The sequence below is a fragment of the Capra hircus genome, chromosome 17 (genome assembly GCF_001704415.2).
Source record: "Capra hircus breed San Clemente chromosome 17, ASM170441v1, whole genome shotgun sequence".
Taxonomy (NCBI): Eukaryota; Metazoa; Chordata; class Mammalia; order Artiodactyla; family Bovidae; genus Capra; species Capra hircus.
The window spans coordinates 36,312,746-36,339,481 of NC_030824.1; the positions used below are offsets into that span (position 1 = coordinate 36,312,746).

General features: G+C 40.7%; 2 protein-coding genes across 5 annotated transcripts in view; one reads left to right on the forward strand and one right to left on the reverse strand.

Annotated features, from left to right (window-relative positions):
• The window catches only part of NUDT6 (nudix hydrolase 6), a 55,440-nt gene extending 34,495 nt beyond the window's left edge, over positions 1-20,945 (reverse strand). The window contains exons 1-3 of one of the 4 annotated variants that reach the window (XM_018061507.1): positions 20,273-20,923; positions 16,061-16,264; positions 7,695-7,750 (exon numbers count right to left, since the gene is read on the reverse strand). In XM_018061507.1, coding sequence (XP_017916996.1) covers positions 7,695-7,750; positions 16,061-16,264; positions 20,273-20,333 — 321 coding nt within the window. In that variant the 5' untranslated portion in view covers positions 20,334-20,923. Of the gene's footprint in view, positions 1-7,694; positions 7,751-16,060; positions 16,265-17,454; positions 17,516-20,272 lie in introns of those variants that run through there. The other 3 variants (XM_018061508.1, XM_018061509.1, XM_013970536.2) reach the window with 3 other exon arrangements.
• The window catches only part of SPATA5 (spermatogenesis associated 5), a 347,905-nt gene continuing 342,435 nt past the window's right edge, over positions 21,267-26,736 (forward strand). Inside the window, exon 1 of the mRNA XM_005691277.3 lies at positions 21,267-21,585. Coding sequence (XP_005691334.2) covers positions 21,441-21,585 — 145 coding nt within the window. The 5' untranslated portion in view covers positions 21,267-21,440. The remainder of the gene's footprint in view (positions 21,586-26,736) is intronic.

Sequence of the window (26,736 nt, forward strand, 5' to 3'; positions counted from 1 at the left end):
TCTGATACCAAAATCAGATGATATCACAAAAAAAGAAAATTACAGGTCAATATCACTGATGAATAAAGACACAAAAATCCTCAACATAATACCAGCTATCTGAGTTTTATAATATATTAAAAGGATCATACATCATGATCAAGTGGTATTTCAAGGATACAAGATTTTGTCATTATCTACAAATTAATCAGTGTGATATATCACATTAACAAATTGAAGAATAAAAATATATGATCATCTCAATAGACGCAGAAAAGCTTTTGAAGAAAACTTAAACACCCATTTATGGAAAAAAAAAACACACAAAAAACAAAACTCCAGAAAGTAGGCACAGAAGGAACCTACCTCAGCATATAGGAAATATATGACAAACCCACAGCTAACATCATACTCAACAGTAAAAAGCTGAAAACATTTTCTCTAAGATCAGAAACATCAAGGATGTGTACTCTCACCACTATAATTCAACACAGTTTATGAAGTCCTACTACAGCAATCAGAGAAGAAAAAAAATTAACAGGGATCTCAATTGGAAATAAGAAGTAAAATTATCACTGATTGCAGATGACATGATACACAGAAAAATCTTAAAAATGGTACTGGAAAACTATTAGAGCTCACCAATGAGTTCAGTATTAAAATTTCAGGATACAAAATGAATACACTGAAACCTGTTGCCTTTCTATACGCTAACAATGAAAGACTGGAAAGAGAAATTAAGTAAACAATCCAATTTAACATCAGTATTTAAAAACAGTATGGGACTGACATAGTAATAGAAATATAGGTCAATGGAACAGGACAGAATGTCCAGAGATAAACCCACACACTTAGGTTCACCTAATTATGACAAGGGCTTCCCCCATGGTGCAGTGGTAAAGAATACAGCCGTCAATGCAGGAGATGCAAGAGACATGGGTTTGATCCCTGGGTCATAATATGGCCTGGAATAGCAAATGGCAACCCTCTCCAGTAATCTTGCCTTGAAAATGACATGGACAGAGGAGTCTGGCGGGCTACATTCCATGGGGTTGCAAAGACTTGGACACGACTAAGCACACATACACATACTCTATGATAAAGGAGGCAAGAATGTACAATGGAGAAAAGACAGTGGTTCCCAGAAAACTGGACAGCTACATGTAGAAGAATGAAATTAGAATACTCCATGACACCACACAGAAAAATAAGCTCAAAATGGATTAAAGACTTAAGTATAAGGCCAGATACTATAAACCTCTTAAGGGAAAACACAGGCAGAACACTGTGACACAAATCACAGCAAGATCTTTTTTAACCCACCTCGTAATGAAAACGAAAAGAAAATAAACAAATGGAACCTAATGAAACTCAGACGCTTTTGCAGAGCAAAGGAAAAACCATAAACAAAATGAAAAGACAATCTACAGAATGGGAGAAAATATTTGAAAATGATGAGACCTACAAGGGCTTAATTTCCAAAATATAACAACTCGTACAACTCAGTAACACAAAATCAACAACCCAATTGAAAAAGGGACCTAACACCTAAATAGATATTTCTCCAGAGAAGAAATACAGACATCTAGTAAGCACATGAAAAGATGCTCAACAGTGCTAGTTACTAGAGAAGTGCAGATTAAAACTACAATGAGGTACCATTTCATACCAATCAAAATAGCCACCACTAAAAACTCCATATAAATAACAAATGCAGGAGGAGATGTGGAGAAAAGGGGACCTTTCTACTCTATTGCTGGGAATATAAGTTGGTAGAGCCACTATGGAAAACAGAATGGAAGTTCCTCAAAAAACTAACAATAGAATTACCATGTGATCCAGCAAAATGCAAATTCAAAAAGATACTTGCATGTTTATGTTCACAGCAGCATTACTTACAATAGCCTAGTCATGGAAACAACCTAAATACCTTCCACAGATGAGCAAATAAAAATGTGGTAGTTCCAGTTTAAGATGGCAGAATAGAAGGATGGGTGCTCATCTTCTCCTGTGAGAACACCAAAATCGCAGCTAGCTGTTGAACAACCATTGAAAGGAGGATACTGGAACCCATCAAAAGATATCCCACATCCAAGACAAAGAAGAAGCTGAAGAGAGACAGTAGGAGGGGCACAATCACAATAAAATAAAGTCCCATGACTACCAGGTGGGTGATCCACAAACTGGAGAATTATACCAAAGAAGTTCTCCCACTGTTGTACAGGTTCTGAACCCCACCTCAGGGTTCCCAGCCTGGGGATCTGAAAAAGGGACTGGGAATCTCCAGGGGATCTGACCTTGAAGGCCAGTGGGATTTGATTACAGGACTTCCACAGGACTGGGGGAAACAAGGACTCGAGTCTTGCAGGGCACAAACAAAATCTTGCCTGCACCAGGACCCAGAGGAAAGGAGCAGTGACTCCACAGGATACTGACCAAAACCCCTGCTAGTGTTGGAGGGTCTCCTGTGGAGGTGTGGGTTGGCAGGGGCTCATCACTGGGACTGGAGCACTGGCAGTAGTAGTCATGAAAGGTCCCCCTTTGCGTAAGCCCTCCTGGGGGTCACCATTAACCCTACTACAGAGCCCTTCACAGATCACTGCCTTGTTGTGGCAAAGGGGCTTGTGTAACTCAATGAAGCTATAAGCCATGCCATGTAGGGCCACCCAAGACAGATGGGTCACAGTGGAGAGTCCTAACAAAACATGATCCACTGGAGGAGGGAATGGCAAATCATCCCAGTATACTTGCCGTGAGAACCTCATGAACTGTATAAAAAGACAAAAAGATATGATACTAAAGGATTAGTCCCCCAGGCCAGAAGGTGTCCAATATGCTACTGGGAAAGAGCAGAGGACATCTACTAATAGCCCCAGAAAGAATGAAGTGGCTTGGCCAAAGTGGAAATGATGTCAGTTGTGGATGTGTCTGGTGATGAAAGTAAAATTTGATGTTGCAAAGAACAGTATTGTGTAGGAACCTGGAATATTAGGTCCATGAATCAAGGTAAATTAGACATGGTCAAGCAGGAGATGGCTAGAGTAAACACAGACATCTTAGGAATCCATGAACTAAAATGGACGGGAATGGACGAAGTTAATTCAGAGGACCATTTTATCTACTACTGTGGGCAAGAATCCCTTAGAAGAAATGGAGCAGTCCTCATAATCAACAGAAGAATCCGAAATGCCATCCTTCGGTGCAACCTCAAAAACCATAGAATGACCTGGGTTTGTTTCCAAGGCAAGCCATTCAACATTACAGTAATTCAAGTCTATGCCCCTACCACCAGTGCCAAAGAAGCTGAAGTTGATCAGTTCCCTGAAGACCTACAAGATCTCCTAGAACTAACACACAAAAAAACGTTCTATTCATCACTGGGGATTGGAATGCAAAAGTAGGAAGTCAAGACACCAGGAGTAACAGGGAAATTTGGTCTTGGAGCACAAAATGAAGCAGGGCAAAGGCTAACTGAATTCTGCCAAGAGAATGCACTGGTCATAGCAAACTACAAATGGACATCACCAAAGGGTCAGTACCGAAATCAAATTGATTACATTCTTTGTAGCCAAAGATGGAGAAGCTCTTTAGAGTCAGCAAAATCAAGACCTGGAGCTGACTGTGGCTCAGATCAGCTTCTCAAAGCAACATTCAGACTTAAACTATAGAAAGTGGGGAAAAGCACCAGGCTAGCCAGGTACAACTTAAATCCCCTATGAATATGCAGCAGAAGTAATGAATAGATTCAAGGGATTAGATCCAGTAAAAAGCATGCCTGAAGAACTATGGACAGAGGTCTGTAATATAGTACAGAAGGCAGTGAACAAACCTACCCTAACAAGAAGGCAAAGTGGTTATCTGAAGAGGAAAAGTGAAAAGAAAAGGAGAAAGGGAAAGGTACATCCAGCTAAATGCAGAGAATAGCAAGGAGAGACAAGAAGGCCTTCTTCAATGAATGATGCAAAGAAATACAGGAAAACAACAGAATGGGAAAGACTAGAGCTTCAGGAAAATTGGAAATATCGAGAACAATTCATCTAAAGATGGGCACAATAAAGGACAGAAACAATAGCGACCTAGTAGAAGCTGAAGAGATTAAATGAAGCCGAAAGAATATATAAAGAACTGTACAAAAATTAACCAGATAACCACGATGGTATGGTTACTCACCCAGAGCTAGATATTCTGGAGTGTGAAGTCAAGTGGCCCTTAAAAAGCACCGCTGTCAATAAAGTTAGTAATGGATGTGATGGAATTCCAGGAGAGCTATTTAAAACCCCCAAAGATAATGCTATCAAAGTGCTGCATTCAACATGTCCACAAATCTGGAAGACCTACCAATGGCTATAGGCCTGGAAAAGGCCAATCCTCATCCCAATCCCAAGAAGGACAGTAATAAAGAATGTTCAAACCACTGGACAATTGCACTCATTTCCCACGCTAGTAAAGTAAGGCAAAGTCAAATTGCTCAGTCATGTCTGATTCTCTGCAACCCCATGGACTGTAACCTGCCAAGCTCTTCTGTCCATAGGATTTTCAAGGCCAAGAATACTGGAGTGGGTTGCCATTTAAGATCATGCTTAAAATTTTGCATGGTATGCTTCAGCATTACATGAACCAAGAACTTCCAGATATCCAAGCTGGGTTTAGAAAAGGCAGAGGAACCAGAGATCAAATTGCCAACATTTGCTGGATCATAGAGAAAGCAAAGGAATTCCCAGAAAAACATCTACCTGTTTCATTAACTACACTAAAGCTTTGCACTGTGTGGATCATAATAAACTGTGGAAAAATCCTAAAGAGATGGGAATACTAGACCTCTTACCTGTCTCCTGCGAAACATGTATGCAAGCCAAGAAGCATCAGTTAGAACCCTGTATGGAACAACTGGCTAGTTCAGGATTGAGAAAGGAGTACGACAAGGCTGTCTGTTGTTACTCTGTTTATTTAACATATACACAGAGCACATCATGAAAAATGCCAGGCTGGATGAGTTACAACGTAGAATCAAGAGTGGCAGGAGAAACATCACAACCTCATGTATGCAGATGATACGACTCTTAACAGCAGAAAGCAAAGAGGAACTATAGAAGCTCTCAATGAGGGTGAAGCAGGAGAGTGAAAAAGCTGGCTTAAAAGTAAATAATAAAAAAACTAAGATCATGGCATTCAGTCGCATCACTTCATGGCAAATAGAAGGGGAAAAGATGGAAGAAGTAACTGATGTCCTCTTCTTGGGCTCTAAAATCACCGTGGATGGGGACTGCAGTCATGAAATCAGAAGACAAGTGCTTCTTGGCATGAAAGGTATGACAAGCCTAGACAAGCCTTGTGTTGAAAAGCAAAGACATCACTTTGCTAACAAAGGTCCATATAGTTAAGGTTATGGTCTTTCCAATGATCACATATAATTGTGAGAGTTGGAGCATAGAGAAGGCAGAGTGCAGAATAATTGATGCCTTTGAACTGTGGTGCTGGAGAAGACTCTTTAGAGTCCCCTGGACAGCAAGATCAAACCAGTCTGTCTTAAAGGAAATCAACGCTGAATATTCATTGGAAGGACTGATGCTGAAGCTACAATATTTTGGTCACCTGATGTGAACAGTCGACTCACTGGAAAAGACCCTGGATGCTGGGAAAGATTGAGGGCAGAAGAAGGTGTCAGAGAATGAGATGGCTGGATGGCACCACTGATGCAACGGACATGAATTTGGGCAAACTCTGGGAGATGGTGTGGGACAGGGAGGCCTGGCCCGCTGCAGTTCATGGGGTGGCAAAGAGTCGGACAGAACTGGGCAACTGAACAATAGCAAAAGCAGAGCCCTTAGACCCCAGGGCTGGGTGTCCTCAGGCCAAACAACTAACAGGGAGGGAGCACAACCCCACCCATCGGCAGTTAATCGGATTAAAGATTTGCAGAGCAAGGCCCTGCCCACCAGAGCAAGACAGAAGAACCACAGTTCACAGGGGCTAAAACAAAAACCACATTAAAGAAAGTTAATAAGGATGAAAAAGCAGAAAGTTACGTCCCAGAGGAAGGGACAAGATAAACCCCCCCCAAAACAAGTAAATGAAGTGGAGATAGGCAACCTTCCAGAAAAAGAATTCAAGACTCTCATTTAGATTTGATGGAGAAATCAAGCTTTCCAGACAAGTAAAGTTGTCTATCAGCCTATCAGGCTCCTCCGTCCATGGGATGTTCCAGGCAAGAGTGCTGGAGCGGATTGCCATTTCCTTCTCCAGGGGGTCTTCCTGACCCAAAGTTAAGAGAATTCAGCACCACCAAACCAGCTTTACAATAAATGTTAAAGGAACTTTCTAGGCAGTAAACAGAAGAGAAGGAAAATAAACAGAAATACAGAAAATAAACAGAAAATAAACCCAAAACAATTAAGAAAATGGTAATAGGATCATACATATCAATAATTACCTTAAGGTAAATGGATTAAATGTATCAAACAAAAGACATACACTGGCTGGGTAGATGAAAATATGTGCATGTATGCACTTTCACTTACCACATCACTCTGCTTGACCCCCCCCCAAACTGTATGTAATTATTTTATTGTTAGATTAATCATGTTCCCATTATGGCCTGCAATTGTAATTATCTTTTATTTTTTGTCTGGCTATTGACTGTGAAACTGATCAAAATATTTTACTGTTGTGATTATGTAACTATTGCTCACTTAATACCATTATATCATGATTGGTCAACAGAAAATATAATAGAATTCTGTATCACCAAAACTACCATTTAATAGAAAAACCTGTAAAAAGATGTGGTACATATATATATACATAATAGAATACTACCCGTCCACAAAAAAAGAACAAGACAGGGCTTCCCTGGTTGTCCAGTGGTTAAGAATCTGCCTTGCAATGCAAGGGACACTGGTTTGACCCCTGGTACAGAAGGGTCCCACATGCTGGTGAGCTGCTGAGCCCATGAAGAACAATAATGAGCCAGCACTCTGGAGCCTGCAAGCTACGACATGCTACAGTTACTGAAGCCTGAGCACCTGGACCCTGTGCTCTCTAACAAGAGAAGCCACCTCAATGAGAAGGCTGCACACTACAATGAAAAGTAGCCCCTGCTCAGCACAACTGAAGAAAGCCTGCATGCAGCAATGAAGACCCACCACAGTCAAAAAATTAAATAATCTTTGGGAAAAGAAAGAATGAAATAATGCTACTTGCAGCAACATGAATGGAACTAGAGATGATCACACTATGTGAAGTCAGAAAGATAAATATTACATGATACCATTTATATGTGGATTCTAAAATATGATACAAACTGATCTATGAAACTGAAACAGAATCATGGACATACAGAACAAACTGGTGGTTGCCATGGGGGAGAAGGTTGGGGGAGAGATGGAGTTTGGGGTTAGCAGATGTACGCTTTTACACATAGAATGAATAAACCAACTAGGTTCTACTTTATAGCACAAGGAACTATACTCAATATCCATCGATAAACCTTAATGGAATAGACTATTAAAAAAGAAATGTGTACATATGTATAATTGAATCACTGCTATACAGCAGAAATTAACACACTGTAAATCAACCATATGTCAATAAAAATACTGACTGCAATAAATAAAAAATATCTTTCTATATTTTTTAAGCATATCAAAGTTTCCACACTTTATTTTTCTCTAGATAGAAGTAAACATTTAGAAAGCAACTATAAAGAAGCAACTTACTTTATTTCGATCTTGGACAACCAGTATTTTTCTAGTATTTTCATCAAATACAGCTCCTGTTAGGGGGAAAAAGATAATCAAGAAATATGAACCTCATTCACCTCAGATTACTCCCATCTGAAGCCTAGTTCAAATAACCACCTCATCCTTGAAAAGTTGTAAAATAACTTAAGAAACCAGTTGCTCAGTTATTTTGGGTCTTTTAATGGCTGAAAGTAACAACGATGGTTCTAGCATATGCTATCTTACAGAATAATTACTTGCATCTTGTTATCTAGATCATCTATTCCTGATGATAGTTAAAATATTCTATTCTTTTAAGCATCCAGTATCCAATTTTAAGTGCTTAAAAATATCCATTGAATCAATGGATTGACTTTTCCATTCTGATATTTATTCCTTGAATCACTATGTATAAACATGATCCAAATCTCAAATATCTCAACATTCAGTTCAAGACTTCTTCCTTAAAGCCACTTAAATTCCCTTATCACATTATGTACACTACTTTATAACTTACCAATATATTTCTACAGAATACCTTTTGATCAGCAGTTTATATTTTTAAAGTTCTAGACCATTTATTTGATTTATTCATTCAACATAGACACTGTCCAGCACACTAGGCATTTTGCTAGATATTAGGGACTCAAAAATAAGTTTTTTTCTCTCCTTGGGTAATACTAGGTCAAAAATAAAATGACACTTTAATGATTTAGAGCTTCCCTGATAGCTCAATTGGTAAAGAATCCACCTGCAATGCAGGAGACCCAGGTTCGATTCCTGGGTAGGGAAGATCTGCTGGAGTAGGGATAGACTGCTGCTGCTAAGTCGCTTCAGCCGTGTCTGACTGTGTGCATCCCCACAGACGGCAGCCTATCGGGCTCCGCCGTCGCTGGGATTCTCCAGGCAAGTACACTGGGGTGGGTTGCCATTTCCTTCTCCAATGCATGAAAGTGAAAACTGAAAGTGAAGTCACTCAGTCCTGTCCGACTCTTCGCAACCCCATGGACTGCAGCCTACCAGGCTCATCCGTCCATGGGAGTTTCCAGGCAAGAGTACTGGAGTGGGATGCCATTTATCCACTCCAGTATTCTTGGGCTTCCCCTGTGGCTCAGTTGGTAAAGAATCTGCCTGCAATGTGGGAGACCTGGGTTTGATCCCTAGGTTGGGAAGATCCCCCGGAGAAGGGAAAGGCTACCCACTCCAGTATTCTGGCCTAGAGAATTCCATGGACTGTAGTCCACAGGGTCAGAGTCAGATACTAGTGAGCAACTTTCACTTAAAGATCTGCATTGCTGCTGCTGCTGCTGCTATGTCACTTTAGTCGTGTCCGACTCTGTGTGACCCCATAGACAGCAGCCCACCAGGCTCCCCCGTCCCTGGGATTCTCTAGGCAAGAACATTGCAGTGTTTCTTTAAATGCTATAATTTAAACATTATTTGTATTTACATAATGTGGGAAGATATTGTTAAAAATATATTTTCTATCATTCATTCAATATTAATTGAGCTCCTATATATAATACATGTAGGTTCTATATTTATAGTATATGAATTGAGATCCTTTTTTTGTATCAGGCACTTTTCCAATTGCTAAGGATACAGTCTCAAAGAATCAGACACAATCTAGCAACTGAACCACAAGGATACAGTGGTGAACAAAATGCCCTATCATTATGAGGCTCTTGTTCTGAGGCTGGTACGAGAAGGTTACAAATGAAAAATAAATTATGTAGAACATGTGTGCAAGGTGAGTTGATTCAGTAGTGTCTGATTCTTTGCGACCCTATGCACTGTAGCCACCAGGCTCCTCTGCCCATGGGATTCTCCAGGCAAAAATACTGAAGTGGGCTGCCATTTCCTACTCCAGGGGATCTTTCCCACCCAGGGATAGAACCTCTGTTTCTTACTTCTCCTGCATTGGCAGGTGGATTATTTACCCTTAGCGCCACCGGATGGTGCTTAGTCACTTGGCTGTGTACTACTCTGCATGGATTGTAGCCCACCAGGCTCTTCTGTCCATGCAATTATCCAGGAAAGAATACTGGAGTCAGTTGCCATTTCCTACTCCAGAGGATCTTCCTGATCCAGGGATTGAACCCACATCTCCTGTTTCTCCTGTCTGGCAGGCGAATTCTTTGCCACTGCACCACCTGGGAAGCCCATATAGAACATGAGGTGGTAACAAATATTACAGATGCAATACAGTAGGGAATAGATACATGCAACAAACGGAAGAACAATTTTCTCTGAAATTTAAACATTCCATTTTAGCACTTCAAAGTCAAGAAAGAAAACCACAAAGTGAGATAATTAATGTTGGCTTCTATTAGAAAATATAAACTATAATTGGTTGAGTGGGCCTGAGGAAGCATTACTACAAACAAAGCTAGTATAAGTGATGGAATTCCAGATGAGCTATTTAAAATCCTAAGAGATGATGCTGTTAAAATGCTGCACTCAACATGCCAGCATATTTGGAAAACAGTAATGGCCACAGGACTGGAAAAGGTCAGTTTCACTCCAATCCCAAAGAAGAGCAATGCCAAAGAATGTTCAAATCAGCATATAATTTCACTCATTTCACATGCTAGCAAGGTAATGCTCAAAATCCTTCAGGCTAAGCTTCAACAGTATGTGAACTGAAAACCTCCGTATGTACAAGCTGAATTTAGAAAAGGCAGCAGAACCAGTGATCAAATTGCCTAAATCCAGTGGATCACAGAAAAAGGGAATTCTAGAAAAACATCTGCTTCACTGACTACATCAAAGCCTTTGACTGTGTGGATCACAACAAACTGTTGAAAATTCTTAAAGAGAGGGGAATACCAGACCACCTTACCTGCTTCCTGAGAAATCTGTATGCAGGTCAAGAAACAAGTTAGAACTGGACATGGAACAATGGACTGGTTCAAAATGGGGAAAGGAGCATGTCAAGGCTATATATTGTCACCCTGCTTATTTAACTTATATATAGTGTACATCATGTGAAATGCCAGGCTGGATGAAGCACTCAATCCAATTCCAGGCTCAATCAAGCCGGAATCTAACACTGAGGATGAAATATCAACAACCTCAGATATGCAGATGATACCAGTTTAATGGCAGACAGTGAAGAGCTAAACAGCCTCTTGAGGAGCGTGCAAGAGGAGTGTGAAAAAGCTGGTTTAAAACTCAACATTCAAAAAACTACAGTCATGGCATCCCATCCCATAACTTCATGGCAAACAGTTGATGCAACTACAGCCATGAAATTAAAAGATGCTTGCTCCTTGGAAGAAAGCTATGACAAACCTAGAGAGCATATTAAAAAGCAGAGAGATCACTTTGCTGACAAAAGTCTGCATAGTCAGAGCTATGGTTTTTCCAGTAGTCATGTACAGGTGTCAGCATAGGACCACAAAGAAGGCTCAACACCAAAGAATTGATGCTTTTGAACTGCAGTGCTGGAAAAGACCCTGATAGTCCCCTGGACAGCAAGGAGATCAAACCAGTCAATCCTAAAGGAAATCAACCCTGAATTCATTGGAGAGACTAATCCTGAAGCTCCAGTATTCTGGCCAACTAATACAGCCAACTCATTGGAAAAGACCCTTGATGCTGGGAAAGACTGAAGGCAGGAGGAGAAGGAGGTGACAAGATGAGATGGCTGAATGACATCACTGACTCAATGGACATGAGTTTGAGCAAACTCCGGGAGACAGTTAAGGACAGGGAAGCCTGGAGTGCTCTAGTCCATGGGGTCACAAGTTGGAAATATCTTAGCAACTTAACAACAAAAGCAAATAATTTAATTGGACTTTACGTGAGTTGAATGCCAAATAAATAACCAAGAAAATCTACTCTTAATTTTTAATAATTTGTCATTACACAAATCAAACTTTTCCTTAGTTCACTATAAATGAGCCAAAAATAGCCCTGGTAAACACAATGTGAGCGACCCCTGCTGGTCACAACACAGAGGCTAAATAAACCCAAAGAAACGGTGAAAACAGGGAAAAAGTGGAAACAATGACAGACTTTATTTTTGGAGGCTCCAAAATCACTGCAGATAGTGACTGCAGCCATGAAATTAAAAGATACTTGCTCCTTGGGAGAAAAGTTATGACCAACCTAGACAGCATATTAAAAAGCAGAGACATTACTTTGTCAACGAAGGTCTATCTAGTCAAGGCTATGGTTTTTCCAGTAGTCATGTATAGATGTGAGAGTTGGACTATAAAGAAACCTGAGGGCCGAAGAATTGATGCTTTTGAACTGTGGTGCTGGAGAAGACTCTTGAGAGTCCCTTGGACTGCAAGGAGATCCAACCAGTCCATTCTGAAGAAATCAGTCCTGAGTATTCATGGAGGACTGATGCTGAAGCTGAAACTCCAATACTTTGGCCATCTGATGTGAAGAGCTGCCTCATTTGAAAAGACCCTGATGCTGGGAAAGATTGAAGGCAGGAGGAAAAGGGGATTACAGAGGATGAGATGGTTGGATGGCATCACGAACTCAATGGACATGAGTTCGAATAAACTCCGGGAGTTGGGGATTGATAGGGAGGCCTGGCATGCTGCAGTTCATGGGGTCGTAAAGAGTCAGATATGACTGAGTGACTGAACTGAACAGAAACCCAAAGAGATTAGGGATTCAATTATTGTATTATGGTGACTAGTCAGGTACTTGGAGAAGGCAATGGCACCCCACTCCAGTACACTTGCCTGGAAAATCCCATGGATGGAGGAGCCTGGTGGGCTGCAGTCCATGGGGTCGCGAAGAGTAGGACATGACTGAGCGACTTCATTTTCACTTTTCACTTTCATGCATTGGAGAAGGAAATGGCAACCCACTCCAGTGTTCTTGCCTGGAGAATCCCAGGGACAGGGGAGCCTGGTGGGCTTCCGTCTACGGGGTCGCAGAGAGTCAGACATGACTGAAGCGACTTAGCAGCAGCAGTCAGGTACTATACTATTTTTCATAATAATCCTGTCAGTGGTATAATTTTGAGTGCCCAACTTCACAAAGCCTTGAAACTGATGTCCTTTCTGGGTCACAAGCAGGTAACTCTCGCTGTCCAGTACTGTACCTTCACCACACAATTGCCTTTTCAGAGGGCTGACATTACCATTTGAAGATCTATCCAACCATTCATTCAAGAAATATTTATCGAGCGCCTAGATTATACCAGACACTGTATTTTTGCATGTATGCTCAGTTGTATCCGCCTCTTTGCACCTCCATGGATTGCAGCCTGCCAGGCTTTTCTGTACTTGGAATTCCCCAGGCAAGAATATTGGATTGGGTTGCCATTCCCTTCTCCAGGGTATCTACCTGGCCCAGAAATCCAACTTGTGTCTTCTGTCTCCCCTGCTTTGGCAGGCAAATTCTTTACCACTGTGCCACCTGGGAAGCTTGACACTGTGTTTAGTCTGAGGATTAAGAGGTAAACAAGAGAGATAAAATATTTGCCTTCCTGGACTTCACATTATTGTGGGGACAATTAAGGACATGATAATTTCAAATTGTGATAAGTTCTACAAACAAAAACAGAGCTGCGAACTTCCCTGGTGGTCCAGTGGCTAAGACTCCATGCTCCCAATACAGAGGGCCTGGGCTTGATCCCTGGTGGGGGAACTAGATCCCACCTGCCACAACTAAGATTTCACATGCTGCAACTAAGACCCAGCACGGCCAAATAAATAAATTAAAATAAATATATTAAAAAAAAACAGAGCTGGATAAAAGATGACAAGATTGGCAGGTGGGAGGACTATTTTATGCAGGAAGGTCAGGAACTTTTCTGAGGAGATATTTCATCTCTTAAGAGCTCAATAAACAAAGCCCTCTGGAGGAGCACTGCAGGAAGAGAAGCCAGTAGGTTTAAAAGCTCTGAGGCATATAGGAGCTTGCTGTTTGAAGACAGCAGGAAAGCCATAGCTTTCCAATGTAGAGGAGGAAAGATTTTTTTCCCTTTACTCACTTCAGCTGTCAGACCTGAACTGAACTGACACATGACAGATTAATGGATAAGAAATATGTACATTTTATTTGGTGTTAATATTACCACGTGGCCTGGGTGGAGGTCTCCACAGAAATGAAAATCTCCTCAAAGTATTTAGACCCAGGGGCTTATATACCATTCTAGGAAAGAGGGATAAATTGTGCATAAATGACCAAAGAACGAGGGCTTTGTTCTAGGGGAGGTAAACGGTGAAAAAATGCCGAGGAACTAACTATATGGGGAAACTAGCAGAACACAATGGTTGTTTTCATAAGGTTTGTACTGACGGTAAAGAATCTGTCTGCACTGCAGGAGACACCAGTTCGATCCCTGGGTTGGAAAGATCCCCTAGAGAAGGAAGTGGCAACCTACCCCAGTATTCTGGCCTGGAGGATTCCATGGACAGAGGAGCCTGGAGGGCTACAGTTCATGGGGTCGCAAAGAGTCAGACACAACTGAGTGATTAACACTTTTTTTACTTGTTATTTCATAAGGTTTGTACAGATTTATCTCAATGTCAATTCTCCATCTCTGGTGATAATGTTCTCTTCATTATGGTAGAAAAATTTATGCCCTGCTTTTAGGTAGAAAGGGTCAGGCAGAGAGCCCTTCCTGCTATCTCTCAATTGTCTTCACTTTGGCATATTTGAGGGTGGTATGTTCTGACTTCCTTAACCAGCTACATCTTGTAGCTTTTAGCAAAAAACGTCAACTATTTTCTCTTCATCTAAAAAACTCTATCTTTCTAGAAAAATGTCTTACAGTATCTTCCAACCCCTATGGCCACTTCAAATCCTGGTTATTCTTCAAAACTCTGGTCCAGTTCCAGATCTCTCATCCCCTAAACTCCTATGGCATATCTTAACCATAATATATAGTACTTAGTTATAAACAAGTTCTTCATAGGTGACTCTTTATGCATGTGTTACCAATTATAATCCTCTAGTACTAACTGGAAACTCTAATTTGAAAGTCTGTACAATGAGCTGATAATTATCTGTATGTCTTTCTAAAGAAGTGTGAGACTGTCATCAAATTTTCAAGTGGTCTTTTGAAGCAGAGATGAATGGAAAGCTGAATTGCCTCTATTTGCTACCGGGTAGTAAGACCGTGGACAGAGAAAACACTAGAAATCCTTGAACAGCTCCTTAGAAGACTTTGAAGATGAGAACTACCTTTTAAAACTCTTATTAATTATATGAAGGCAACTGATGCTAATTACTAACAATACATATTACTGCCTTGTAATAAATTACAAGGATTTGTTCCCATTTTCATTTTTCTGAAAACCTGAGAGTTTTCTTAACTCTCGTTCTCAAAGGGTCATCCTAGAGAACCAGCATCAATACCAGCAGCTGCAGCAGCAGAGAATTTATTAGAATTGCAATTTTCGGGCCCCATCTCAGACCAAATGAATTAAAAACTCCTGAGGCTGGGGCCCAGCAATCTGCTTCAACAACCCCCTCTAGGTGATTCTGATGCACTCTATAGTCTTGCCCGGAAAACTCCTTGGACAGAAGAGCCTGGCGGTCTACAGTCCATGGAGTCAAAGAGTAGATACGAGTGAGTAAGCACGTGCACACACAATTTGAGAACTCCTATCATAACTCAAAGCACTCAAGTTAACCATGACTTAAAAATTCTTTATTTAAATTATACTATTTTAAACAACTGTTTGGAACAATGACTTCCTTAATTCTTTAAGAAGTAATGGCTAACCAACATAATACTGCATTTTTCCTTACTAACACATATATATGGAATCTAAAAAATAAATAAATTTTTAAAAAGTCATGTTCAAATCACTGAAAAACTGGTTTGCTTTACCCTAAATTCAACTTTACAGTTTTATTAAATCACACAATTCATACTAACATGTTGTACCATAATAAAATGATCTATTCCTGGATCCCAGTTAAGTGTTCCTATTTCAGTAGTGAAGTTCAAATGTCTGTGTAAAACATGTTCAAACATAGCCTTGGAAAACTAAACTTGCTTGTTCTCTGTGCTGCCCTCTGCTGATTCATAAGGCAAACTTCATCTCTTTAAAGCACTAGCTCCAGTTGGAAAGAAGATAATCATTTAATCAAATTATTCATTCCACATGAATGAAGTATGGCTCAGATGGTAAAGGGCCTGCCTGCAATGTGGGAGACCCGGGTTCAATCCCTGGGTCGGGAAGATCACCTGGTGAAGGGAATGGCAACCCACTCCAGTATTCTTGCCTGGAAAATCCCACGGACGGAGGAGCCTGGAGGGCTATAGGCCATGGGGTCGCAGAGTCGGACACAACTGAGCAACTTCACTTCCAGCTCTAAGAAGAAATCAGGTAACCCTCTAAACAGTTGATTCTGATTATCTTCAGTTTGAAACTGACCTGCAACTCCCACTTGATGTGTAGCATATCCTGGTAATCTGCTGGGCCCATCTCCCAGCCACAGAGACAGCATAGATGAATCTGATTCTGCGTGATGAAAACAGAAGCCCAGGGAAGCAGCAGGAGCAATAAATCGACTTTGAAGGATCGGAATGTGCAGCCACACTGCTACTCTACCTTCTGATCTCCATTTCTGTACTGCAGCTGAAATGCAGAAAACAGACATCTATAAATATTTTCCAGAGAGAAAACTGGAATAAATTAAAACTCATCTCTGGGTGTCACTTCCTCCAGTAAGTCATATTTAAGCTCCACTTGGGGGGTGGTGGTGGAGGGGGTGAGGGGGGATCCCAAAATGTCCTGTTAACATACATCAGCAGCATATTTCCCCACCATTTCTTGAAGTCAGTATAGTAATGATCTTTATACATCATCTGACAATACCTGACATGCAATTTGTGCTCAATAATTGCAGAATGCACAAACCGATTTAAATAAATTACTGTTTCAATGCTGTTCTTTTTAACAATGAGCTTCAGTCTTTATAAATGACTACCATGGGCTTTTATTTACTGTCTCAAATATATGTGTTTTTTTTGGTTTATACATTTTGAGGTGGTTAAAAATTAACTTTGCTTTTAAATAATGTATGGTAGTTTTAGAAAATTTTGAAAATAAAATGAAGAAATCAAAACTTCACATTAGCACACAGAGAAATTTAAAATTTTGACACGTTTTCCATGAATATCATTTTGGAACTGACATACCACATATAATTTACAACTTTTTTTTATAATAGATTATAGATATTTTGTTACCATTAAAATTCTTTAATGAACATATATTTTTAACGACTGCATAATTTTCCTCATACATTTAGGTGTACCACGAATTACTTAACTAACCTAATTTTGGACATGTAGATTGTTTGTTTAGTTCAGTCGCTCAGTGTCCGACTCTTGGCGACCCTATGAACCACAGCACGCCAGGCCTCCCTGTCCATCACCAACTCCCAGAGTCCACCCAAACCCATGTCCACTGTGTTGGTGATGCCACCCAACCATCTCATCCTCTGTTGTCCCCTTCTCCTCCTGCTCTCAATCTTTCCCAGCATCCTACCCTGATGCTCTCTGCATCAGGTTGCCAAAGTATTGTTGTAATCTTACCTTCTTATTAATTATACCATGACAAACATTAAAATGTATTTTTGGCCTTTGACTTTAAATTATCTTACTTTGTTTCTTAAGATTGAGTCGGGGGGAAAAGACGCTAACATTTATCTGGCCCTTACTAAAATCCAGACATTTTAGATACAGTATTTTATTAAGTTCTCACAATATGAAAGGCAAGTACGGTGACCGCTAAATTTACAGGTGAAGAAATGAATACTTAACAGTTTTAGAAAATCTTCTCAGATCACTTTCTCTATCCACCATCTCAATCTTTACAATAATCCTATAGAATGTGTGGAGAGAGGGGAAAAGACTGGATCATTTATTTAATGGTTATATTCCATTCCTTCCTCTTCTACAGCCTCTGAGGTAAGCATCTCCCTGTTAAGGACCATTGTTTCTCTACTCTTTCAAAGTCAGTGTGACTAACACAGTGACAAACAACTTGGGGCCTTAACAGACTTCTTGATTTGGGGCTATGGGGTCCTGTCACATCCTTCTCACATCGAACTTTCTCTGGTATCTTCTTAAAAACTGGCATAGTTACATAAAGTGAAATGCATAAATCCTAAGCGACCATTTGAGTTTTGACATATGCATTCACTTGTGTAGTTCACATTCCAGTCAGGATTACAGAAGATTTCTATCACCACAAGAAGTTCCAAGTCCTCCTTTCCAATCACTCCAATCAAGGGGAAAAGCTGAAGCTCTGAAAGTTTAGGAAAAAAAAGTTCAGAAAAAAAGTTCTGAAAAAGCTGAAGCCACTTGTTTACTATTTTTTATCTTTACATTCTGACTTGGAGAATCTGTCCACTCCCACTGCTTCAGCTAACAACTATACAAGGATGCTTGCCCAGTCCTGATCTCACTGAACACTGGATTTTGCTGCTCTCATTTTCTGAAGGCTGCTGCTTCAAACTTCTTCATACCCGTATTCAAAACTGACTCATAGCCATCCTCAAGTAGTTTTTATTTACTGGTATACTTCTGGCCCCAATGCTTAAAGTCTAAGAATCATTTTTAAAATCTTTTTTCGCTAATAAACTTTAATGAGTTTTCCTCCTGCCCGTCATTCCTTAGCTCAAATATATCCTTCAAAGTGAGCTCACATACACCTCTTTTGACAATAAGCTTTCCCTAAATGCTTTCCAAATGTGAACTTAACTCCTCTAATAGATTTACTAGAACTTACTACACAATGCCTAATGACATCTTTTGTCATTTATTTTTCTAATCCTAATATTCTGTGGACAGAGGAGCCTGGCGGGCTACAGCCCATGGGGCTGCAAAGAGCTGGAAACGACTGAGCACGCACACACACAATATTTTGTGCATCTGCAATCCTCCAGGTTAACATATTATGCTTGGGCTCAATTCACATTTATTAAATGACTGACTTGTGTAAAGTCACACAGCTAATAAGTAGCACAGCAAGGATCAGAATCAGCGTTGTTTCCCCACTTATGCAGATATTCGTGACACTTAACACCACAATACGTCTTCACCTAAATTTAGTTGTCTATAACAGGAACAGTAAAAGAATAAACCTCATGTGCAAAAAAGTATTGCTAATACATTATATACAATCAGTTCTATTTGCTTGAAAAGAAAGAACAGATTTAGACAGCCTATCAGGCTTTCTTCTCAGATTATTTCAGTTTCTTTTTACATCATTCAGTTTTGTTTGACTCAATAACAAAAAAAAACCAGCAATGGTTCTTATAGTGCAGCAAGAACAAATTCTAGAGCCAGGAGAAGTTAATCTGTCTGTTAGTACTACCATCTTTGAAATGCAGATAATAATAGTACCTACCTCACAGGTTATAAGGACTAAATGAGTTAATTATTTTGAAGTCCTTAAAACAGTATACAGCACTTATTGGGTGTACTATGATTTTATTAAAAAGTATGTAAGACTTCAGAGTTTATAAATTAGTCTCGTAATTTATCTTTGATGACCATACCTATCCAGTAAAGTAATTAGAGCTGGCATTATTCGTGTAAGCAACCTAAGGGGGCGATATTTTCAGTGATGATTATCCTAACGCCTCGTTAAGCATGTGGCAGAACATGGGACTTGAAACCTGGTCAAAGAGAAAGCCACTCAGTCGTGTCTGACTCTTTGCAACCCCATGGGCTATACAGTCCACGGAATTCTCCAGGCCAGAATACTGGAGTGGGTAGCCATTCCCTTCCTCCAGGGGATCTTCCCAACCCAGGGATCGAACCCAGGTCTCCCAAGTTGCAGGTGGGTTCTTCACCAGCTGAGCCACCAGGGAAGACCGAAACCTGGATGTGACACACCAAATCCAACCCACTTTCTGCTTTGCCTTCCTGATTGAGGTAAAGCTTTAATCACTAACAAGTTCAAGTGTGTACAATAAACACCTGTGTCGACCCACACATATTACACAGATTTGATTCTCCTATGGTCAGCCCTATTGGCAGTTAACAATTGTTCCCGTGTAGGAGAGAAAATAAGGTGAAGGGGTAAACAGTTTCGAAACGAAGATAGTAAGATTAAAACAACTAGCTCAATTACATTTCCATAGATGCTCACTCGCCATATTGATTCATATTGCTCCAGGATAAAGATCTGAAGTTTCCTTTTTAATGAGAGAAGAGGAATTTTCATGCCTTGCTTTCAATTTGATCCTAAGGACTCTTGGGCAGCTTGAAAAACCGGCTGCTCCACCAAATTAAGGGCTCTCAAGTGAAGGCTCCTTTATTCTAAGTTATCTTTCCTATCAGTGGACTCAAGGTTCAAAAGTGCTGAGTTTTCCTACCGAGGACTGAAACCACTCCATCAATATCCCCGGCTATTCACGAAAGGCAACCAGCTTTTTGTGAAATAGACGCAAACTAGTTCACAGGCTCCACAGCTCCTGACCCAACCTGTGTACAAATACGACCACTCAGACCTCTCCAGCCTATTCACTGGCCACCACCTGTACTAGGAAGCGACAGTTTGTCCTAGGCAAAGTGCCGGGCAGAGCCAATTGTCGGTAAAGGTCAGTAAATAATAATAATATTAACTAACATTTACTAAGCGCTAAGTATGTGGCGGAAACTCTGCGAGGCACTTGATACGCGTTATCCATTTCATCCCTCAGCAATTCCACGAGTTCCTATTACCTGGTTTTACAGATGAGAAAATGGTGGTTTACACAACTTGGCTCGAGGTTACACACTAGAAAGAAGACCCGAAACAACGGCTGCAGATGCCAGAGTCTGAGCTGGCTATCGTTTCACCCAATCGCCTCAGAGACCTCCCCGCCAAGGGCACAAGAACTAAAGGCAGAAAACAGGTGCGGGTCAGGCATGCCCTCTCCTTCCCTCGGGCGCGACTCGGGGGTGGGGACCGCGGTTACTTCACGAGAAAGACTCAGCAGCCCGGAGAGCCTCGGACCAGGCGCACTTGCCCTGCAAGGCCCTCTGGAAGGCGACCGGGTCCAGGCGGTCCAGAGCGTCCAGCCTCCCCAGGCGCACGGAGACGCCTCCGAATCTGTCCGGCTCTCCCCGCAGCTCTTCAGCTCCGAAAGGGGAGTCCCGAGCGCAACCTGAACCGCCCGCGGACCAGCGGGGCCCTGCACCGAGCACTGCACGACGGGCCAGAGCAAGGACCACACGCCTGTTGCTCCCCCTCAGCAGTGGCGGCATTTTGGCGCCGACCCTCGTTCCTCACGCTGACGCTCCAAATCACTCAACCCGCGTGACCTGGAAAAGAGGGAGATACCGTAAGGTTTAGAAGAGTGCCGCCCAGCGTTACCTTTTCGCAGAGGAGACGGCGAAGTCCAGTCGAACGGTTCCTCTCAAGAATCTGCCCAGATTCAGGAAAGCGGGAGAAACTTTCCCACTACTGCCCTCCCACCCCAACCTACCCCAGCACCTCCCATCCCCAGTTTAATTCAACAGATTTGTTCAGGATTAGGGAAGGCGGCGGATATACGAAAAAGTCCTGTTGTTAAGGAATTTGCAATCTAAAAGAACGTTCCGTTCACCTAATCTGTTTTCCTTGGCCATTCAGGAACTCTTCAAAGACCGCGGATTCTGAAAAAGCTCGGTTCTCCTGCTCTTACTGCGCTGCACTCAGGGGATTACGGCTCGGGACGGAGTCTTGCCGGCTTCTGCCCCGGAAGTTTTTCTCTCAGAGAAGCGCGCACGTTGAGCCGGCTTTACCGCTGCTTCTCTCAGGCTGTGTACGGATCATGTCGTCCAAGAAGAACAGAAAACGGCTAAACCAAAGCGCCGAGAATGGTTCTTCCTCGGCATCCGCTGCTTCCTTTTCTGCAGGGGCCACAGCTTCTGCCGTGGCGGCCGGGACTCTGGTGGTGATCAACTTCTTAGAAAAGGGTAAAGAGTTCTGAGTGGGAGAACCGAGGCCGAGGGGGCGCCGTCTGAGAGGACCGAAAACCTAGCGATTCTGCCTTGAGGTGTAGATGTTTTTAAAAATTGAGTGAGGCAGAAGTGTGAGAGCGCAGAGAAGTCTGTAAAATACCCGAAGTCGCCCCTGCACTGGAGAAGTTAGGCAGAAATGACTTATCAGTGCCTAACTCAAGCTTTTTTGTAAATTGCCTTGAATTTCTAGTAAGTTGTGCTTGAAGCAGCTTTGCGTTAAGATTAACGGCATCTCTAACTGCAAAATCGTTCGTATCTAGCGAGGATAGTATACGAAAACTCTGAAATCCATTTCTGTAACAGTGTGGATTCGTCTTTTTTTATTTTATTTTTTTTGGATTCGTCTTTTGTAAGAGACGTTAATGTGCCTTGAAAACCGAAAGGTGGCTTTTTTCTTAACCACACAGATTCTGGTATTTAACAAATAGCTGTTAATTGCGCGCGGGTGTTAGCAGTAGGTTGAGTATTTCAGGTATATATCTCATTTACTCTTCTCAAAGCTTTGAGAGATGAGTGCTATATTATTACGCTCATTTTACAGAGAAAAATTAACGCGATTCGCCCCCAGGTTACATAGGTACTAACTAAATGGCAGAGACTTTTTTGAGTCCACATGTATTTGACTCTAAAGCCATTGAGCTACATCCCAACAACCTTGACTTGGAAGAACGGATTTAGTTGTTATAGCTTTAAGCAGGCTTGACCTCGTGGCAAAAAATTTATGTCTGTGGCAGACCCTAAAGACAGTCTTTCAGTTGACATAGTGTTTTCAGTCTCTCTTGGGATCAGAGGACAACTTGCCCTGTCCTGCATATCTATCCCTTTTTCGACTAGATTTTTCCCATTGGCATTTAAACCTGCTGATAAAGCTCCACACCCTCCATTCCCAGACTTCTTAAATGGAGCCGTCTCTGCCTCCTCAGCTCTCGTTTATTCCTTAGGCCATTCCTATTTGACATCCATCCCAGTATTCCATGGAAACTGCCCGCTCCCTGATCTCTGATTATCCCCAGGTTGGTAAATCCAGTGGATGGTTTTCATTGCTTATTTACCTGAGCAGCTTTTGGTATTGCCAGCCGTTTCTGTTTTCTTGAAATACTTTATTTTTCTGACTTAAATGTCATCAAACTCTCCTAGTTTTTCTCCCTCTTTTGATTGGCACTTCATCAGTTTCCTTTGCAGGTTGCCTTCTTCCGCCTAATGTAGAAGTTCCTTTATTCTTAGCCCTAAACTCTCTTTCTCTATATAAAAATTTTTTTTTCTTTGGCAAGTTCATCCAGTGCCCAGAGTTTTCCATTTACACTCTTATTATTTTTAGATTTATATTTGTAATTTGTTTCTGAGTCATGTTTCAGTGGTCTTCTAGACCAGTGCTTCTCACACTCTGTAGGGAAAGTTTAAAAATTCCCATCTTGTCACAGATCAGCACTTTTGTAAAATATGATAGAAGTAAATTACTGGAAAAATAAAAAAATAAAATTTTATTAGATTCAACAGATGTAAAATTACTGTTAAATTACAATAAAAACTACTTAATGCATATCCTTATTTTCTGAGGTAAGTACCTCTCATGAATAAAGAGTTTGTGGACCACGATTTTTTTTTTAACTGAAATATAGTTGATTAACAATATTAGTTTCAGATGTAAGTCATAATCACTTTTAAATACATTGGGAAATGATCACCGTGATGAAGTCTAGTAACCATCTGTCACTATCCAAAGTTATTACAGTTTTATTGACAATATTCCTTATGCTGTGTGTTAATTCTCTGTAACTTATTTATTCAGTACTTTATAACTGGAAATTTGTACTTCTTATTCCCCTTCTTTTGCTCAGCCACCCCCACCTTTCTCCCATTTCAGAAACACATTTCTGTATCTGTGAATCTGTTGCTGTTTATATTTTTGTTTTTTAGTATCCACATGTAAGTGAAATCATATGATACTGGTCTCTGACTTATTTCACTTGGCATAATATCCTCTAGATCCATGCATGTTGTTGCAAATGGCAAGATTTCATTCTTTTTTTAAGTTGCTGAGTAATATTTCAATATATATGTATAAATGTTCTTTATATATTTTGGATATTCCATATCAAGTTGTCATTTGCAGATATCTTCTTTCATTCAATAGGCAGTCTTTTTGTTTTGTTTGATGGTTTCCTTCATTGTGCAAAAGCTTTTTAGTTAGATATAATCTCATTTATTTTTGCTTTTGTTGCCTTTGTCTCAGGAGACAGATCCAAAAAATATTGCTAAGACTAACATCAGGGAATTTACTGCATTTGTTTTTTCCTAGGAGTTTTATAGTTTGGGGTCTTACATGTAAGTCTTTAATCCATCTTGAATTTATTTTTGTGAGAAAGTGATTCAGTTCATTTCTTTTGCGTGTAGCTGTCCAGTTTTCCCAATACCAATGATTGAAGAGTTTGTCTTTTCCACATTATATGTTCTTGCCTCCTTTGTCATTGATTACTTATCTATAAATGTGTGGGTTCATTTCTGGGCTTTATATTCTTTTCCACGGATCTATGTATCCATTTTTGTACCACTACCATACTGTTTTGATTACTATAATTTGAAATCAGTGTTCAACCTCCAGCTTTGTTCTTTCTCAAGATTGCATTGACTATTCTAGTTCCATTCGAATACGAGCACAGTGTATCTTTCTGTTTATTTGTGTCTTCAGTTTCTTTCATCAGAATCTTATAGTTTTCAGAGTAAGAAGTCTCACCTCCTTGGTTAAATTTATTCCTAGGTATTTTTTATATTTGATGCACTGATAAATGGGATTCCTTTTTTTTTTTTTAATTCATGGTCCTCACTTTGAATATAGCACTGTGCTGTACCTCTTCTTTTGAATTTTTCAAAGATACTTCAGGACTGACCTTGTGAACTGGTACTTCCTCCAACAAAACAAATGAGCTCTATTCAGTCTTTCTCACTGTAAATTCAGAAATCTCAGATTCACCCTTGACACCTCCCTCTTAAATCTCACATTATCCAGTCCACCATCAAGTCCAGTTTACTAGCTAAAATTTTTCCCATGTTACACTTCTGCATTCCCTTCCCACTGCTTCAACGTTAATCTCAGACACCATCCTCTCTCACCTGGGCTACTACACTGATTGCTCCTTTCCAATTCCTTTTCCACTCTCCAAGACAGAATGATCTTTTAAAATAAAAATCCTGTCACGATTCTGCTTTTCTCTACTAATTGGCCTCCAATTATTGTCAGATTGAAGACCAGGAACTTGATACAGCCCACTGCCCTAGGTGGTCTTGACCTTCCTTATGTGGCTCTCTTTTTTTCTCCCACCACTCTGCCTACACTTTTCCCCTCAGATGTGGAGTGCTGTCTTCTGTCAAGGATCTCTGTACATGCTGTTCTCTTTAGTCAGAATTGTCTTTTTTTTTCTCTCTTCAATGAATTAATTTTACTCTTCCTTCACACAAATGTAAACATTATTCCTTGAAAAAAAATTCTTTGATTCTTCTAAGTTAGGTCTGATCCCACATTATAGGCTCTCTCAGCATTCTTAGTTGTTATTTCATTGCATTAATCTTAGTTTATAATTATACAGTTATTTAGTGATTGTTTAATAGTTCGCATTCTATAAAGTTACATGTTCCATGACAAAGACTGTGTCTGCTTTTGTCCACCTTATATCCCCAGTGCCTAGTGTAGTATTTGCCTTAGAGTGGGCATGTGCTATTTGCTGAATGAACAAATGAAGGGTAGATGGTTGATTGAAATTACCTTTACTATCTCACTAGTTAATCTGCTCCATAAGGTGCTCAATAAATTAGTAGGGAAGTGGATGTGTGGATGTAGAGATAGAAAGAATTGGAGGAATGAGGACTAGTGAAGGGAATTGTGCGGTTAACAGTATGTAAGCAGAGAATACGATGGAAATGTATTAGGAAATAAGGCCAGTGGATGGGAATTTGAATCCATTGGTGGTGGGGAAAAATGGAGGTATTTAAGTGTGTGATTTATCAAATCTTGGTTCAGGGTAGGATGGAGGGAAGAGAGAAAGAAAACTTAAAATCTTGTCAGGGATTGAGTACCTCTGCAGGGTAATTATCAAGAGGGAAGGGTAATTCATAGAGGTTTCCTTCGTAAGGAAGAGAGAATTGGCAGAAACTGAACATTACGAGGTTATCAAACAGGACGCTTTGCTGTTAATGATGTGTAAACTGTGTAAGAGACCTGGTGCTCATAGGAAAGTTGAATTTATTTTCAGTCTCTCATTAAAAAAACGGTTATTTTATGGTCACTCCTGTTAATCTTATCCCTGGGAGATGCTTTGTTTTTCTATGTTTGTTCATTTAATGACAGAGGGAAAACAAAAGTGTTAGGAAGTTACTTTGCAGTGGCAAAAAATGATGTAAATCAAACCTCATGGTGTTGCTTTTGTTGACTTCAGTTCAGTTCAGTCGCTCAGTCGTGTCCGACTCTTTGCAACCCCATGAATCACAGCACGCCAGGCCTCCCTGTCCATCACCATCTCATGGAGTTTACTCAGACTCAGGTCCATCAAGTCCGTGATGCCATCCAGCCATCTCATCCTGGGTCGTCCCCTTCTCCTCCTGCCCCCAATCTCTCCCAGTATCAGAGTCTTTTCCAATGAGTCAACTCTTCGCATGAGGTGGCCAAAGTACTGGAGCTTCAGCTTTAGCATCATTCCTTCCAAAGAAATCCCAGGGCTGATCTCCTTCAGAATGGACTGGTTGGATCTCCTTGCAGTCCAAGGGACCCTCAAGAGTCTTCTCCAACACCACAGTTCAAATGCATCAATTCTTGGGCCCTCAGCCTTCTTCACAGTCCAACTCTCACATCCATACATGACCACAGGAAAAACCATAGCCTTGACTAGACGGACCTTAGTCAGCAAAGTAATGTCTTTGCTTTTGAATATACTGTCTAGGTTGGTCATAACTTTTCTTCCAAGGAGTAAGCGTCTTTTGATTTCATGGCTGCAGTCACCATCTGCAGTGATTTTGGAGCCGAAAAAAATAGTCTAACACTGTTTGTACTGTTTCCCCATCTATGTCCCATGAAGTGATGGGACCAGATGCCATGATCTTCGTTTTCTGAATGTT